The 17166-nt window shown below is 47.0% G+C and overlaps 1 protein-coding gene across 3 annotated transcripts in view; it reads right to left on the reverse strand.

The window, feature by feature from the left end:
• LOC140191639 (uncharacterized) overlaps positions 1–17166 on the reverse strand; it is a 119690-nt gene that overhangs the window by 47323 nt on the left and 55201 nt on the right. For 2 of the 3 annotated variants that reach the window (XM_072249227.1, XM_072249226.1), the window contains 3 exons: positions 10548–10602; positions 8824–8918; positions 3028–3123 (listed from right to left, as the gene is read on the reverse strand). In XM_072249227.1, coding sequence (XP_072105328.1) covers positions 3028–3123; positions 8824–8918; positions 10548–10602 — 246 coding nt within the window. Of the gene's footprint in view, positions 1–3027; positions 3124–8823; positions 8919–10547; positions 10603–14035; positions 14113–17166 lie in introns of all 3 variants that reach the window. The other variant, XM_072249228.1, reaches the window with a different exon arrangement.

The raw sequence follows: 17166 nt of genomic DNA on the forward strand, positions 1-17166 counted from the left end.
AACACAGTCCCTCCAGTCTTGGCAATATCCTCGTAAAGCCTTTCTACACTCCTTCCAGTTTAATAACATCTTTCCCATAGCAGGGCAAACAAAATCAAACATGATACTCCAAGTGCATCCTCGCCAGCATCCTGATCTCCTAGTTGCTATAGTCAATGTCGTGAAAGCCGGTCTTCTTCAGTGCCCTGCCTACCTGTGACATCACTCTTATGGAACCATGTAATCGTACTCCCAAGTCCCTCTATTCTGCAACGCTCACCAGGGTCCTGTCGTACTAAGAGAGACTAAATTGTTTGGGTCTGTATCCCTTGAAGTTCGGAAGAATGAGAGGTGACCTTATTCAAACATATAAGGTCCCAGGGAGCTTGACAAGGTAAACATTGGGATGCTTTCACTAGTGGAAGACTCGTGAACAAGAGGACACACCACAAGATAAGGGGCTGGTCATTTAAATCTCTGCAATCTTTGCCTTGGCCAATGTTGGAAGCTGGATCATTAGACATATTTAGACCATAAGACCACAAGACATAGGTGCACCATTTGGCCATTCAGCCCATCGAACCTACTCCAGCATTCAATCATGGCTGATTTATTTTCCTTCTCAACCCCATTCTCCTGACTTCTCCCCATAACCTTTGATCAAGAAACCAACTTCTGCTTTATATATACCCAATGACTTGGCCTCCACAGCCATCTGTGATAATGACTTCCACAAATTCACTATCCTTTTGCTGAAGAAATCACTCCTCATCTCTGTTCTAAAGAGATGGCCTTATATTCTGAGGCTGTGCTCTCTGGTCCTAGAGTCATCCACTGTTGGAAACATCCTCTCCACGTCCATTGGAAACATCCTTTCCACGTCCGCTCTATCTAGGCCTTTCAGTATTTAGTAGGTTCATTGAGATCCCCCTCTTCTTCTAAACTCCAGTGAGTACAGGCCCAGAGACATCAAATGCTCCTCATATGTTAACCCTTCATTTGTGGGATTATTCTCGAAGACCTCCTCTGGGCCTTCTCCAATGCCAGTAATCCTTTCTTAGATAAGGGGCCCAAAACTCAACCTACAAGTTAACCTTTAGGGAATCCTGGACTAGGACTCCAACAAGTCCCTTTGCACCTCTGATTGTTGAATTTTCTCCCCATTTAGAAAATAGACTATGCCTTTATTCCTTCTGCCAAAGTGCATGACCATACACTTCACTACACTATGTTCTATCTGCCACTTCTTTACCTAATATCCTAATCTGTCTAAGTTCTTCTGTAGCCTCCCTGCTTCTTCAACACTACCTGCCCCTCCACCTACCTTCATATCATCTGCAAACTTGGCCACTAAGCCATCAATTCCATAATTGACATATAACATGAAAAGTAGCAGACCCCCCTGCAGACCACCACTCCTCACCGGCAGCCAACCAGAAAAGGCCCCTTTCATTTGCACTCTTTGCCTCCTGCCAATCAACCAAACTTCTATCCAAGTTGGCATCTTTCCTAGAGGGATGTCCTTCACTTGGTATAGGACCATGGGCTCCTTATCATGTTGAAGAACTCCCTCTTGAATAGCTTCTTGAACCATGGCGCCACGGTTCAGTTGGTCACCCTTCCGACAGCTCCCACTCTCATCCTCACTGGGAGCACCTATCTGAGACTGCTGAGCAAGCTCAAGGGCTGAGGTTCCTCCAGTACTACCTCATGGATCCTCCTACCTGCCTCACTCGTAGTCACACCTTCTTGTCCCTGGCAACAGGCTGGATTTGAAATCGTTAATCCAGTGGATGTGACTGCCTCTGGAAACACAGTGTCCAGGTACCTCTCCCCATTGCTGATACATCGCAGCGTTTGAAGCTCTGATTTTAGGTCATCAGCTCTTAAAGGAGAGGTGGATAAATACTTGATAGATTGAGAAATAGAAGGGGATGTGGGGAACTTGCACAGGTAGGGAGTTGGGGCACAGATCCAAGTGGCTCATTCCTGTTCCTGTTTTCTTGTGGGAAGTTATGGTACAACCGTATAAAACACCAGTTAGACTGCACTTGGAGAACTGTGTGCAGTTGGGTCCCCACTCTGTAGGAAAGGTGTGACTGCACTGGAGAGGGTGCAGAGGAGATTCACCAGGATGTTGCCCGGGATGGAGTGTTTCAGTTAAAGAAAGAGACTGGAGAGGCTGGGGTTGTTCTCCCTGGAGTGGAGGGGTGGGGGTTGGGGAACCTGATAGAGGGGCACAAAATCATGAGTGGCACAAATAGGGTAGATTCTCTTCACAGGTATCTGTAAGCAGAGAGCATCAGTTTAAGGTTGAATGAACCCAAGGGAAACATCTTTTTCCCTCAGGGTGTTTGAATGTGGGACACACTGCGGGAGGGGTAGTGGAGGCAAAGACCCTCACGACATTTAACAAGTGTCTGGGTGAGCACTTGGATCAGCTAGACAGACTCAGTGCTGGGAAATGGGAGGCTGGTGGTCAGCAGGGACATGATAGGCCAAAGGGCCTGTTCCCATTCCATGCCGTGTGAATGCATGACCACACTCGGTCTCCTGATCCATGCTTCACATCGCTCTTGACATCTCAGCTTTAGCAACACTGTGGGGGTCTGAGGAAGAGTGTGTTTTTTCCCTCAGAGGGTGTTGAAATCTACTGCCTGAGGGGCTGGTGGAGGCAGAGACCTCACGACATTTAACAAGTATCTGGACGAGTACTCGTATCACCAAGGTAGAGAGGGGTGCGGACCAAATGCTGGGAAATGGGATTGGTATGAGTGGGTATCTGATAGTGAGCATGGACACAATGGGCAGAAGAGCCTGTTTCTGTGTTGTGTATAACTATGTACAGCATTGCCTGTCTGGGTGTGGTGCTTGCACCTGCTGCTTGCCACGATTTTGTTAGTGTTGCTTTGGATTTCTCGTGTTTATGACTTGCCTGTATTTGTTCTGGTTGAACCTGTGGGTATGGGGGGAAATCTGTTCTGAGCCCGTCTTAAAAGTGTAAATCTTGGAACAGCAGACACAATAGTGTTCCATGCTGGGACCCACCTTAAACACTGGGAACTGGCTCAGGTATGTCTCCAGTGTCCGCATGGCTTGGTCAGACAGCTTCTCCTCGTAGTCTGCCCACAGTAAGTCGTTGTTCTGAAACAAACAGTTCGTCAGTTACCACCATAGCTGTGCTCGATGTCTGATGTTCTGAGGTACTGACCCAACCCACCCAGCAGTCACTTATTCACCAAACTGTCATCAGGGAGACGCTACAAGTCCATCACCACCAGGACTACACATCATCTCCAAAGCTTCCTTCCTGTAGCTCTCCAGCTTCTCAACAAAACTCACTCACTGTCCCTGCACAACATCCATTAAACGGTTGTTCAGTCTGTTCATATGTTCACATGTATTTAAATTTGCTCATGTGACCATTCTGCTAATTGTTGATTGCTCATGACTGTTTGCACTATTGTCTTGTAAACTGTTGGTTGCTATTGTGTTGCCTGTTATGGTATTGTCCTGTGTTTTACAGTTGGCACCGAACCACAATTAGTTCTGGTATGTTTCACATACTGGCAATAAAGTGATTCGGACTCTTTTTCTCCAGTTCTGTGCACATGTTCTGAATCGGCCTTCAGACATCAGATTGCGTTTCTGACCTTCGGTCACACTGACCTCACGGTAAATGTTTGCTGGAGGTGCCATTTTCCACTTCCAGTATATGAGGGGGCAGGCCTCACCCTTCAGGGAATGGGAAATGGCTGCTGAGTGAGCAGGAAGCCCCTGGGCAGATGAGGCACTGGGAGTAAGACAAAGGGTTGGTACGGTTTCACCCCGGACACAGTCTGCATTTCTTCCAGGGATGCCGGACACACTCATAAGGGCTTGGATCAGATCGGATGAGGCAATTATGAAGAAGTACAAACCTATGAAGCGGGCACACCAGCAGTTATATTTCATTCGGAATTTGAGGAGATTTTGCAAGTCATCAAAACTCTAGCTGCCACGGTGAGCCGAAACAACCAATGCCTATTGGTCAGCTGATTGGTCACTGTTCTTATCGACGTCTCGAAGGTGCTTGGGTAAACTATTTAAATAGTCGTGCTCTGGGATGTACTGTTGACTTTTGAGATTTTCGTAGCTGTGTGGTTTTACTGAATAAAGATTTACTTAATGTTCTGGCTTTGTTCTATCTTCTGGATTCAGGTCTCGTCAGTCGTGACTATTACCAATTTCCAGTTTGATGCTGCTTTGGGAGTTGTATTTGAATTATGGTTCAAACGTAACAAAGATATTTTCCGGGTTGAGTTTGCTTGTGGAAGACAAGCACTTTGCTCTGAAAATTGGGTACTGCTGAACATGAGCGTTATTTTTAACTTAATTCTGCCTAATAACCCGCGTGATCTACCATTTCACTGAACTGTCTGACAGCAGTCATCTCTCTTTAGTGTTCACTACTAGTGACGAAAACCCATCAAACATGGCACCAATGACTGCATCGCACGTCAGTGCCGTCAATCGCGAATGTGAAAGTTTCAGCTGGGTAACGTGACTGAACCACAGTTGAAATGTCTGATTTTCATTTGTGACTTCAAGCACTTGGTGATGCATGACTACTGGCAAGACCCTGATACAACTTTACAAGCTGTCACTTAAGAATCTCAGTGTTTCATCAACCTGAAACACAGTTCCAACCTGGTGGAACAGACCAAGGTCAATGCCGTTTCCAGTGGCCCAGGCATCATCACTCACCAGGTCTCCAAGAAGCTTGTTGGAAATGTGGTGCATGGTATCACACAAGAAGCTGCCAATACAAGAAACATATTTGCAGCAAATGCCGATGTCATGGTCACAAAAAAGGCTTTTGCCACCTCTCACTGCCTTCTAGGCCAGTGAAACACAAGGACAAAAAGTTTCAAAAGCCATCAAAATCTACAAGGAGTTTAATGGTCCCCTTCAAAGTTGACTTTGCTCCCAGGAGATGTACATATTTATCAAACATCAGTTGGTCAACCTACGACTCAATTCGGCATCAGACGTCACTGTTATCTCCAAATGCATGTGGCGGGCAATTGGGTCCCTCCCAGTCACATCAACTCATCACTCTGCCTGCATTGCAACAGGTGGAACACTCCAGCTGGTTGGCGAACCGCACTGCAAGCTGGAGCTGAACGGTAACCAAGTCTATGGTGTGTGTTACCTAACAGACCAGCCAGATCTGAATGTCCCTGGCACTGAGTGGATGGACAAGCTTGATCTCTGGAGCATCCCTCTTGGATGAGGTCTGTAAGAAGACAATGGCCGTTCAAATCATGTCAGTCGACGCCATACCACAATCAGTACATGAGACCATACAACTACAACTGCAACGGTGCTAGGTAGCAGTGCTTCAAGAAGGTTTAGGTTGCTGCACCAAACTGCAAGCAGAACTCCATCTCCGTCCAGTTGCAAAGCCAGTCTTCTATCCCAAAAGACCGATACCATACACAGCCTTACCAAGAGCTAGATCAGCTGCAACAAGCTGGTGTGATCAAAGCTGTCAACTACTCACGTTGGGCAGCTCCAGTAGTCATCATAAAGAAAGCTAACAGTACAGTGAGGTTGCATGCAGACTTCTCGACGGGTCTCAATGTAGCTCTAAGGCACATCAGTACCCATTACCGGTACTGGCTGATAGCTTTGCAAAATTGAACAGTGGTTGCTACTTTGCAAAGTTGGACTTGGCTGTAGCCTACCTCTGGGTAGAAATGGCAAGAAATTCACAGGAACTTCTCACTACTACAACACATAGGGGTTGTTTTCCTTCCTCTGTCTGCCTTCCTAGCTTATGGATGCCATGCTGAGTGGAATTGATGGTGTTGCCACTTAGCTCTACAACATCATTGTGATGGGTGCAGATCAGACAGAACTATGCCTGTGAAGAAACTCCACAAGATGCTTTATGACAGATGCTTCGCTCTTCTTACTGATTATAAGCCATTGATGTCCATCTTTAGGCCTAAGAATGGCATCCCAGTGTATACAGCTAACGATCTACAAAAGTGGGCAATGGTGCTATTAGCTTACAATTTTGAAATCAAGTACACATCAACCTAGAAACTTGGTCAGGCAGGTGTCCTCCCCAGACTTATGAACCAGCAGGTTACTGAAAACGAAGACGCAGTCGTGACTATGATTTCAGTTGATCGCGAAGTCCTTTGGGTTGTGTGGGATGCTGCTGAAGGTCATCCTGTCATGGTTGACAAGATCAGAGCAGAAGCAGCTGCAGATCCTCTTTATCAGCATACCTCCAGGTACCTCATTCACGGACGGCCAGTCAAAGTCGACAAAAGTGTCGTACCCTTCTACCAACGCCATACATCACTCTCGACTGTGGACTCCTGCCTAACGTTTGGAGACAGAATAGCAATTCCATGAACACTTTGACCAAAAGTACTGAAACAATTCCACCGCGGTCACCAGGGCACCAATCGATTGAAAGTCCTGGCAAGAAGCTTTATGTACTGGCCAGGCATAGATGAAGATATCACAGCTGTATGCAAGCAGTGTGCTTGGTGCTCTATGGCTAAAGTATCCAAGTGGAGCCAATCCACAACCATGACCTCAGGCTACCAGACCTTGGAGTCGAGTACATATTACTTCACTGGCCCAATCAATGAGTGTACCCATCTTGTCCTGGTTGACACCTACTCCAAATGGCCAGGAGTATTATCTATGAAGTCTAACCAGAGGCTAACATTCAGCAGCTGCTGCAGATCTTCAGCCACTTTGGGATGCCGGAAACACTTGTTTCTGATAATGGAATGCACTTCAGTTCACAGCAGTTTGCTAGAACAGCGGAATTATCCACCACTGCTCTCCCCCATATCATCCGTAATCCAATGACCAAGCAAAACGGTCTGTGGATACCTTCAAACAATCAAGAGGAAAGGAGCATTGGCCGGGGCTCTCAACACATTTCTGCTGACATATCGAATTACGTCCCATTCAGGCCTCGAGGGGAAGACTCCAACTGAAGTGCTTCTGGTAGGAAAACTGCGCAACGTTGGATGCAATGCTACCTCAGCGACCAGCATTCACGGCAGCACAAAGGCAGCCACACAGACCTTGGTCAATGCGTGAAGTCATTCAAACCTGGAGCTGCAGTGTGGGCCAGGCAATATCGCAATGGGCAAGATCCCTGGGCGCCAGGTCAGATTGACAAACAAATGGGGAAAGTGCTCTACGAAGTTATTGTAGACAGACATCGCTGGCACCATCGCGTCAACCAGTTGGGGCCATGTGCTCCCGAAGGCACAGGAAGTTGGTTGGACTTATCATCAAACACAGAGCTGGGCCTCCACCTCCTCCTCAAAGGGTTTGATTTACTGCAACTGAACCAACCACCAGAGCCGGCACAGCTGCAAGCAACATTGCGATGAGAAAGTGACAGCCTGCAACCACAGCAATCACCAGTAAGTCGGTTGTTCCAATCCAAATCAACCCTCAGCTCAAACCCTACAGGCAATGATCTTCACGACGGAGGTGTTCTGGCAAGCGGAAATAGCCAACGCCTATTGGTCAGCTGACAACCAATCCCAGGCTGACTTTCGCCGACTGGCCATTGTTCCTATCGATGTTTTGAACATTCTTTAAATAGTTCTTTAAATTTACAAATGAAGCCATGCTTTGCGATGTACTGTTGAGTTTTGAGCTATTTGTAGTTGTATGATTTTACTGAATAAATGTTTATTTTTATATTCTGGCTTTGTTTATCTCCTGGCTTTGGGTCTCATCAGTAGTTATAGATGAATGAGCACAACACTAGCAAACTTCTACAGATGTACTAACTGGTTGCATCACCTTCTGGTGAGAGTGGGGGCACCACACAGGATTGGGAAAAGCTGTAGAGGGGTATAAACTCAACCAACTTCATTATGGGCACTAGCCTCCCTCTCTTCAAAAGGCGATGCCTCAAAAAGGAGGCATCCATCATTAAGGACCTCCACCTCCCAGGACATGCCCTCTTCTTATTCCTACCATCAGGAGGAGGAACGCACTCAATGTTTTAGGAACAGCTTCTTCTCCTCGACCATCAGATTTCTAAACAGACAATGAACCTAGGAACACCACCTCATTGATTTTTGCTCTCTTTTTGCACTGCTATTTAATTGATATACATCAATTTATTAATGTAATTTATAGTATTTTTTATGTATTACATGGTACTGCTGCTGCAGAACTAAAAATTTCACCGCATATCTCAGTGATAATAGTGATTCTGATTCTGTTGTTGGTTTTTGTGGTGCGAGCATTGGTCGCAAAGTTGGCATTATTTACCCAGTCTCGGAAGTGCTGGCAAGCTGGTGGTGGGCTTGAACCCCGGGTGGTGGTCCGGGTTACTCATTTCTGGCCTCACACTCTCGGTCTGGAGTCACTGGGATGGAGCAACTAAGGCTTCCTTAGCAAAATGACACAGGGTGTGGGAGGGCGTCCTTCGGGCCCCACAGGCTTGCTGAGACAATCCAACAGTTTCATGAAAACGTTTGCTGAGGAGGAACCCGTTCAGCAGGACACAGATTCCCACACATTCCATCTGATCTCCCATTTCCTGGATATTCATCTGGTTATTGCAGCATTGGACTGCCCTATGCCACTAGGACAGGGCCAGAGAAAGCTCCTGCCCACACTGGGGCCACGTTTTGTCTCCCTTGGCCCAGTGTGCTCTCCCACTACAAGCAGCCAGGATCCTGCCATTTCGAATAGCAGTCCAAGTGTCCCTCAGATCTCTCCCACCCCCGGACAGCCCCTGCCTCAAGGCCCCAGCAAAGATAGGGAGGTTACTACAGGAGAGTGCACAGTGTCCCTCACCTCTATAATGGGCTGTAGGTCCTCCTTGCCATCCCAATCAGGCTCATACACATCCTGCAGTGTCAGTGACAGTTTCTTGGAAGTCTCACGCAGCACTGTGGAAAGCAGAGAAACAAGGGCTGGCAGGGCAGGCCAGAACAGGGTAATACAGGCAAAACTACTGAGGTCCTGTGGTTAAATATCCCATGGGTACACACAGGGTGGCTGACAAACCATGTGAATAAAGCTCTAGAAACCTGCCTATCCTCATCTGAAAGCCAGGTAGGGTCTACTTCCTCTAAAATATGGAGATTTTAATTTATTTTGTGCTTTGCTTAACAGGACTGAGGTCTGAGGAATTAAAAGCTCAGTAGCACTGCAGGGGAAGGGGAACTTGGATTAAAGGCAACAATCAGAGAGTGGTGGGAAAGGGTTACTTTCCAGATGTGGACAGTGGTGTCCCCAGGGGTCAGTGCTGGGACCACTGCTTTTCACATATGTTCATGACCTAGACTCAGGTTTGCAGGGTAAAATGTCCAAACCTGCTGACGACCCATGGTTGGAAGTGTGATGGTCTGTAAGGAGGGGGAGTGAATGTCTGTTCCAGGACAGCGTGAGGCTGGCAGAATGGGCAAACAGGAGGCAAATGGAATTTAACACAGAGAAGTGAGAAGTGAAACACTTTGGCAGAACAAACAAGGAGAGACACAGTGGGCCCACTGGCACAGTGCTGAAGGGTGTGGGAACAGAGAGACCCGGGTGTACATGAACGTCAGTGTTTGGGAGTGGCCGGGCATGGTGGGAGAGCGGTTGGTGAAGTGTTTGTGATCCTGGGATTCAGAGAGAGAGGCACAGAGAACAGACACAAGGAGGTGGCGTAGAACCTGGACAAACACTGTCTCGGACACAACTGGAGGACTGCGTCCATTTCTGGTCACCACACCTTAGGAAGGATGTGAGGGTCCCAGAAAGCAACCCTGGGGATGAGGGGTCCCATCTGACTGGAGAAGCTGGGCTTGTTCCCCCGGAGTAAAGGAGGTTGAGGGGAGACATTGTGGAGATGGAGAAGGTCATGAGGGATTCAGATGGGGTTATGGGGGGTGATGTTCCCATTGGTGAAGAGGTCAAAGACTGTGGACACTAAATTAGCATTTTGTACTAATGCTACAAGGGAGATGTGAGGAAAATCTCTTCACCCAGAGAGTGGTGATGATCTGGGACTCCGTGTCTGTAGGGGTGGAGTTTTGTACTAAAGATACGGGGGGAACAGTGAGGAAAATCTCTTCACTCAGAGAGCGGTGATGATCTGGGACTCAGTGTCTGTAGGGGTGGAGTTTTGTACTAAAGGTACAGGGGGTGGTTGTGAGGAAAACCTCTTCACCCAGAGAGCGGTGATGATCTGGGACTCAGTGTCTGCAGGGGGTGGAGACTGGGTCAGCCAGGGCCTTCAATAGGGAACTGGATCGGCACCAGAGTGAATTATCTGTACGGGGTGGGGAATGAGCGGAGGAAATGGGGTGGGTGGCGTAGACCCAGTGGGCTGAATGCACTCCTCTACTGTACGAAGTCTCCAATTTCCCCACCACCCCAGCAGGCAGAGCAACTGACATTGTTGCCATTGGTTACCCAACGTCCTCCAAAACCCAAAGTCCATGTGGGCACCCAATGGAAAACTGTGGAGAAGGGAAAGTTGCCAGGACCACTGAATGGACAGAAGGGATTGTCGGACACCACGGGCCGCTCACCTTTCACAGCATTCAGGTATGCTCTCAGGTCTTTGTGGAGTCTGTTGCCATCAGCCTGCAGGGGAGAAGCACATCTTCAGCCTGATTACACAATGGGGTCCTACCCTGGCATTGCACCACAACCTTCCCCAACTCCCCAGTACAGAGTCCCACCCCTGCTTGTCCATACACTTTGCCGCACGACATGGGTAAATCTCTCACATCAGGATCAAGAATCAGGGATCAACTTTATTCACCATATACTGTACATTTACATGGAGATGGAATTTGCTGTGGTGAGTTGGTGCGACATGCAATGATAAGCAACATTAAACAATTATAAAGAATTATATTAAAAAGTTTGAAGTTCAATCACGGAAATGGAATAAAATGGGCAAAAATACGTAAATACCAGCATGTATTTACAATGTACTTATAAAAGGTGTTTTATAGTGTAGTGCATGGCGGGGGGTAATAGATAGAGGGGTGGGTAGACTAACTAGAATGGTTGATCAGATTAATGGCCTATCTTGTAGGCTCCATCAGAAGGAGCCATTCTGTCTCCCAGTAAAGGCTGCAGCTCAGTAGTGTATTGGCGATCTGAATATTCACACCTGCCTTCTCTCTGCCTAGCCAATGTGACACTGGGTTGTGGCAGAGAGCACAGACCCACCTCATCAGCGGCAAGATCCGTCCTCACCAGTGCCGAGATGTTTTCTTCAACAGTGCTGCTCGCTTCGAGGAGCACGAGTTCTGAGGTTGCGAAGCCAAGACAGTGGTTTCCTTCAGAGCTGTGAGATCTGGGCTCACGTTTGCTCAGAGGCAGAGTGTGCTGGGCCGTCAGCAGAGTGCGGCAGGAAACAACAGCAGGGCGAGAGATCGAGGGTAAGTAAGAGGCCAGGCAATAGTGTGAGATAATAACAAGCTGACTGAGAATGTTACAAAGATTGTGTCTCAATGCACAAAGCATTCTCCACGGAGTAGAGGAACTAAAGGTGCACAGTATGTGATATAGTTGTGGTCACAGAGACACGGATGAGAACTAAATATCCACAGGGCATCAAACATAGAACATTACAGCACAGTGCACACCCATAAGCCCACGATGTTTTGCCAACCTTTTAACAATTGAACCCTTCCCTTCTACATTGCTCACAGTTTTTCTACCTATCTAAGAGTTTCTTAAATCCCCTCAATGTATCTGCCCTCATCACATCTCTGGCAGGGCGTTCCATGCACCCACCACTCTCTGTGTAAAAAAAACTTACCTCTGGCATCCCCCCTATACTGTAATGTTCTGTTTGGTGTACTTTCCTCCACTCACCTTAAAGTTATGTCTCCTTGTATCAGCCATTCCGCGCCCCCCACCCCGGACAAAAGTCTCTGGCTATCCACTCTACATCATCTTCTTATCTTGTACACCTCCATCAAGTTGCCTCGCATCTTCCTTCACTCTCGAGGGAAATGCCTCAGCCCTCTCAACCTACCCAGGGGGACAGTGTTCAGGAAGGACAGGCTCACAGGGAAAGCAGGTGGGCCACTGCGGTTACTGAAAGAGAGTGGCCGTACAACAGTGGGGAAAGATTTAGCTCTGAGAAAACTGGTGTGGCACCTGTATGAGTGAAGCTACAGAACACTTCAGAGCAGACGCATCATACGGGGGTTGTTTTAGGACCCCAAACAGTAGGGCTGATGAAAGGAGTGGTAATAAGCGGGAAATTATAATTATGGGTGACTTCAATCTACTTTTCAAAGTGGGCAAACCAAATGGCCTCTGGTACTACAAAGCAGGAATTTCTGGTCAATTGGTACAGCAAGTTTGAGGGGCTGAATGGCCTACTGCTGCTCCTAATTTTGATGTTTCTGTTTCTTCCTGCTGAACACTGAAACAGGAAGCTCTGAAGTTTAGGCTGTGCAATACTACTTGTAAATGAAGCCCCACCTCCCCTTCGTACCCTATCCCTTATTTATTTATGTATTTATTATTATTTTTTCCCCCTTTTTTTCTCTCTCTCTTTTTTCTCCCTCTGTCCCTCTCACTATAGTGGGCTTCCCTCCCCCTTTCTTTCTCCCTTGGCCTCCCGTCCCATGATCCCCTCCCTTCTCCAGCCTTGTATCACCTTTGCCAATCACCTGTCCAGCTCTTGCTTCCCCCTCCTGTCTTCTCCTATCATTTCCGATCTCCCCCTCCCCCTCCCACTTTCAAATCTCTTACTATCTCTTCTTTCAGTTAGTCCTGACGAAGGGTCTTGACCCAAAACATCGACTGTACCCCTTCCTACAGATGCTGCCTGGCCTGCTGCGTTCACCAGCATTTTGTGTGTGTGTTGCTTGAATTTCCAGCATCTGCAGGTTTCCTCATATTTGTGTAAATGAAGCGCTCTGACTGGTGAAGCCCAATCTGACGCTGAATTTATGTGACTAACTTCAGTGTATTCAAGGAAGATTTCTATTACCCTCTCCCTTGTTGAAACTGTGTCTGTAAATAGATCTTTCTGCAGAAATTTTAAGTCTTTTGGCTTTGTGTGTGATTGTGGCCAGGGCTAACAGGGTTAAATTGGGATTGTCAAGAGTTGCTGAGCAGTGTGGCTCGAAGGAGCAGAAGTGCCTATTCAGCACTGTATCTCTCAATAACACCCCAGCTTCTATACTCAACGCCCTGACTGGTGAAGGTCAGTGTGCCAGATACCCTCTTGTCACTGTCTGCCTGTGATACCACTTTCAGAGAACCATGCCACAGTTCTACAACACTCCACAAGGACTAACTGTCCACTGTGAAAGTTCTATCTTCATTTGTCTTCCCAAAATGTCATATGTCACACTGATCTAAATGAAACTCCATTTGCCACTCCTTGGCCCATTTACCCAACTGTTCAAGATCCCTTTGTAGATCCTGGTAACCACCTTCAGTGTCAACCACACTACATATTTTAGTGTCAAGAGTAAATGTGTCCACCATGCCTGGTATATTCACATTGATATAGGTGACAAATAACAATGGGCCCAGCACCAGCCCGAGGCCCATGACTGGTCACGGGCCTCCTGTCTGAGAAACAACCCTCCACCATCACCCTCTGCTTCCTACCATCTGACCAGTTCTGTATTGAATTAACTAACTCTCCCTGGATCCCATGTGATCTAACCTACCATAGTAGCCTTCCACGTGGAACCTTCTCAAAGGCCTTATTGAAGTCCATATATGCCATGTTTATTGGCCTGCCCTGATCAAGCTTTCATGTCACTTCATAAAAAAATCAATCAAATCCATGAGACACGATTTCCCATGAACAAAGTTGTGCTGATTACCCCCAATCAATCTCTGTCTTAAATAAAGGCACAACAGTAGCCACCCTCCAGTCTTTCAGCACTTCACTCGTCATTAACGATGATCCAAATATCTCAGCCAGAGATTCTGCAATTTCTTCTTGAGCTTCCCACATTATTCTTGGATAAATCTGGTCAGGCCATGGAGATTTATCTACTTTTATGCATTTTAAGACATCCAGCACCTTCTCTGCTCCGATGTGGACTAGCCCCAAGATCTCCCCATTAAATTTTCCGAGTTCCAAAGTCTTCATGTCTTTCTCTATGGTAAAAACAGAGAAGAAATATTCACTGAGGACCTTGGCCATCTCCTCCAGCCCCATACAAAGGTGTTTACTTTGATCTTTAAGAGACCTTATTCTCTCTCTAGTTACTCTATTTTGCCCTTAAAATTCTAGTAAAATCTCTTTGGATTCTCCTTAATCTTCTCTGCCAAAGTCATCTCATGGTCCTCTTTTTGCCCTCCTGATTCCATTCTCAAGTACACTCCAGCATCCCCCTATACTCCCTCTGGGATTCACTTGATCCCAGCTGCCTATACCTGGCTATGACTCCTCTTTTTTCCTGACCAGAACCTCAATGTCCCTCATCATCCAAAGTCCCCTGCTCCTGCCAGCCTTGCTCTTCACTCTAACAGGAACATTCAGATCTTAAACTCTTAATATCTCACTTACTAATCTTTCCACTTGTCAGACATCCCATTGCCCACAAATCTACTGCAGTCAACTTTTGCAAGTTCCTGTCTCTTACCATCGAAATTTACCCAGTCCTAGTTTAGAACTTGTGGACCAGATCAGTCTCTTTGTTGTCAAAGACACACTCACGACTTTTGTCTTTCCTAAGGACTCCTTGAAGCTGTATTAGGGAGACTTGAATTTGCACAGCAACTCTTACTGGCAGGTTCTGCTCAAAATGTAGTCACTGTTGTAACATTGGAAACATGACAGCTAAATGTGCACTCAGCAAGATTCCAAAAACAGCAATGTGATAATAGGACCACAAGACAGAAAAGCAGATTTAGATTATTCATAAAAAATGCTGGTGAACGCAGCAGGCCAGGCAGCATCTCTAGGAAGAGGTATAGTCAACATTTCAGGCCGAGATCCTTCGTCAGGACTAACTGAAAGAAGAGCTAGGAAGAGATTTAAAAGTGGGAGGGGGAGGGGGAGGGGGAGATCCAAAATGATAAGAGAAGACAGGAGGGGGAGGGATGGAGCCAAGAGCTGGACAATTGATTGGCAAAAGGGATATGAGAGGATCATAGGACAGGAGGCCCAGGGAGAAGGAAAAGGAGGAGGGGGAAGCCCAGAGGAAGGGCAAGGAGTATAGTCAGAGAGTCAGAGGGACAGAGGGAGAAAAAGGAAAGAGAAAAAAAAATAATAACAAACAAACAAACAAATAAATAAATAACGGATGGGGTACGAGGGGGAGGTGGGGCCTAGCGGAAGTTAGAGAAGTCGATGTTCATGCCATCAGGTTGGAGGCTACCCAGACGGAATATAAGGTGTTGTTCCTCCAACCTGAGTGTGGCTTCATCTTTACAGTAGAGGAGGCCATGGATAGACATGTCAGAATGGAAATGGGATGTGGAATTAAAATGTGTGGCCACTGGGAGATCCTGCTTTCTCTGGCGGACAGAGCGTAGGTGTTCAGCAAAGCAGTCTCCCAGCCTGCGTTGGGTCTCACCAATATATAGAAGGCCACATCAGGAGCACCGGACGCAGTATATCACCCCAGCCGACTCACAAGTGAAATGTCGCCTCACCTGGAAGGACTGTCTGGGGCCCTGAATGATGGTGAGGGAGGAAGTGTAAGGGCATGTGTAGTATTTGTTCCACTTACATGGATAAATGCTGGGAGGGAGATCGGAGGGACGAATGGACAAGAGAGTTGCATAGGGAGCGATCCCTGTGGAAAGCAGAGAGATGGGGGGAGGGAAAGATGTGCTGAGTGGTGGGATCCCGTTGGAGGTGTCCGCCAGAGAAAGCAGGATCTCCCAGTGGCCACACATTTTAATTCCACGTCTCATTCCCATTCTGATATGTCTCTCCACGGCTTCCTCTACTGTAAAGATGAAGCCACACTCAGGTTGGAGGAACAATACCTTATATTCCGTCTGGGTAGCCTCCAACCTGATGGCTTGAACATTGACTTCTCTAACTTCCGCTAATGCCCCACCTCCCCCTCGTACCCCATCCGTTGTTTATTTATTTATTATATATATACGCATTCTTTTTCCCTCTCTCCTTTTTCTCCCTCTGTCCCCCTCACTATACCCCTTGCCCATCCTCTGGGTCCCCCCCCCCCTTTTCTTTCTCCCTGGACCTCCTGTCCCATAATCCTCTCATATCCCTTTTGCCAATCACCTGTCCAGCTCTTGGCTCCATCCCTCCCCCTCCTGTCTTCTCCTATCATTTTGGATCCCACTTTCAAATCTCTTACTCACTCTTTCTTCAGTTAGCCCTGACGAAGGGTCTCGGCCTGAAACGTCGACTGTACCTCTTCCTAGAGATGCTGCCTGGCCTGCTGCGTTCACCAGCAACTTTGATGTGTGTTGCTTGAAATTCCAGCATCTGCAGAATTCCTGTTGTTTGTGTTTTTAGATTATTCAGCCCATTGAGTCTGTTCCGCTATTACATCATGACTAATTTATTATCCCTCTCAACCTTAATAATGAGTGAATTGTCTTTTCTGTGGGGTAAAAATGCACCACGACGCTGTGCTTTTTGTAAAGAAGGATACTATGAAATCATTTACATCCAACATCAGCCTGAGCCTTAGTTTTTCATTTGAAAGTCAGCACTTCCAACAAGGCAGTACTTGCAATGGATCAAGTCCCCTGCAGTGGCTTGTGTGTACCCTACAGTACAAAGTTTCCTCCTGCTTGGTCAATAATAGCCAAACAGAGGAAAATAGGAAAGCCATCTACTTTGCATTGGCTGTTGAAATGTTTCTTCTGCGGTAGCTTCAGAAGAAACCGAAGGTTCGGCCCCAAAATGTGGGTTGATGAACAGTAGAATGTAACAGAACAATGAGTCTATAAACTCCTGATGCTCCCTTTGGTGTGGTCCATCTGCAAGTGCTTGCCCTAATCCCATCTATCATCCAGAGGCTTGGTCAGATCTCTAGGGAAGTTAAAAAGCTGTCTCAGCTGTTTCGGAGTCTCCAGGAATTCCTGTGAAGCACTTTACCACCCATAGGTCACTGTTCATCCCAGCCAAAGCCTACAGGAAGTTGAAATTAAACTAAGAGATGTGTTAAATAGCTTCCATCACTGGGGAGAGGCAGAGCAAAAGTGTTCAAATTCTCCTACAGT

Source organism: Mobula birostris, chromosome X (genome assembly GCF_030028105.1).
Source record: "Mobula birostris isolate sMobBir1 chromosome X, sMobBir1.hap1, whole genome shotgun sequence".
Classification (NCBI taxonomy): Eukaryota; Metazoa; Chordata; class Chondrichthyes; order Myliobatiformes; family Myliobatidae; genus Mobula; species Mobula birostris.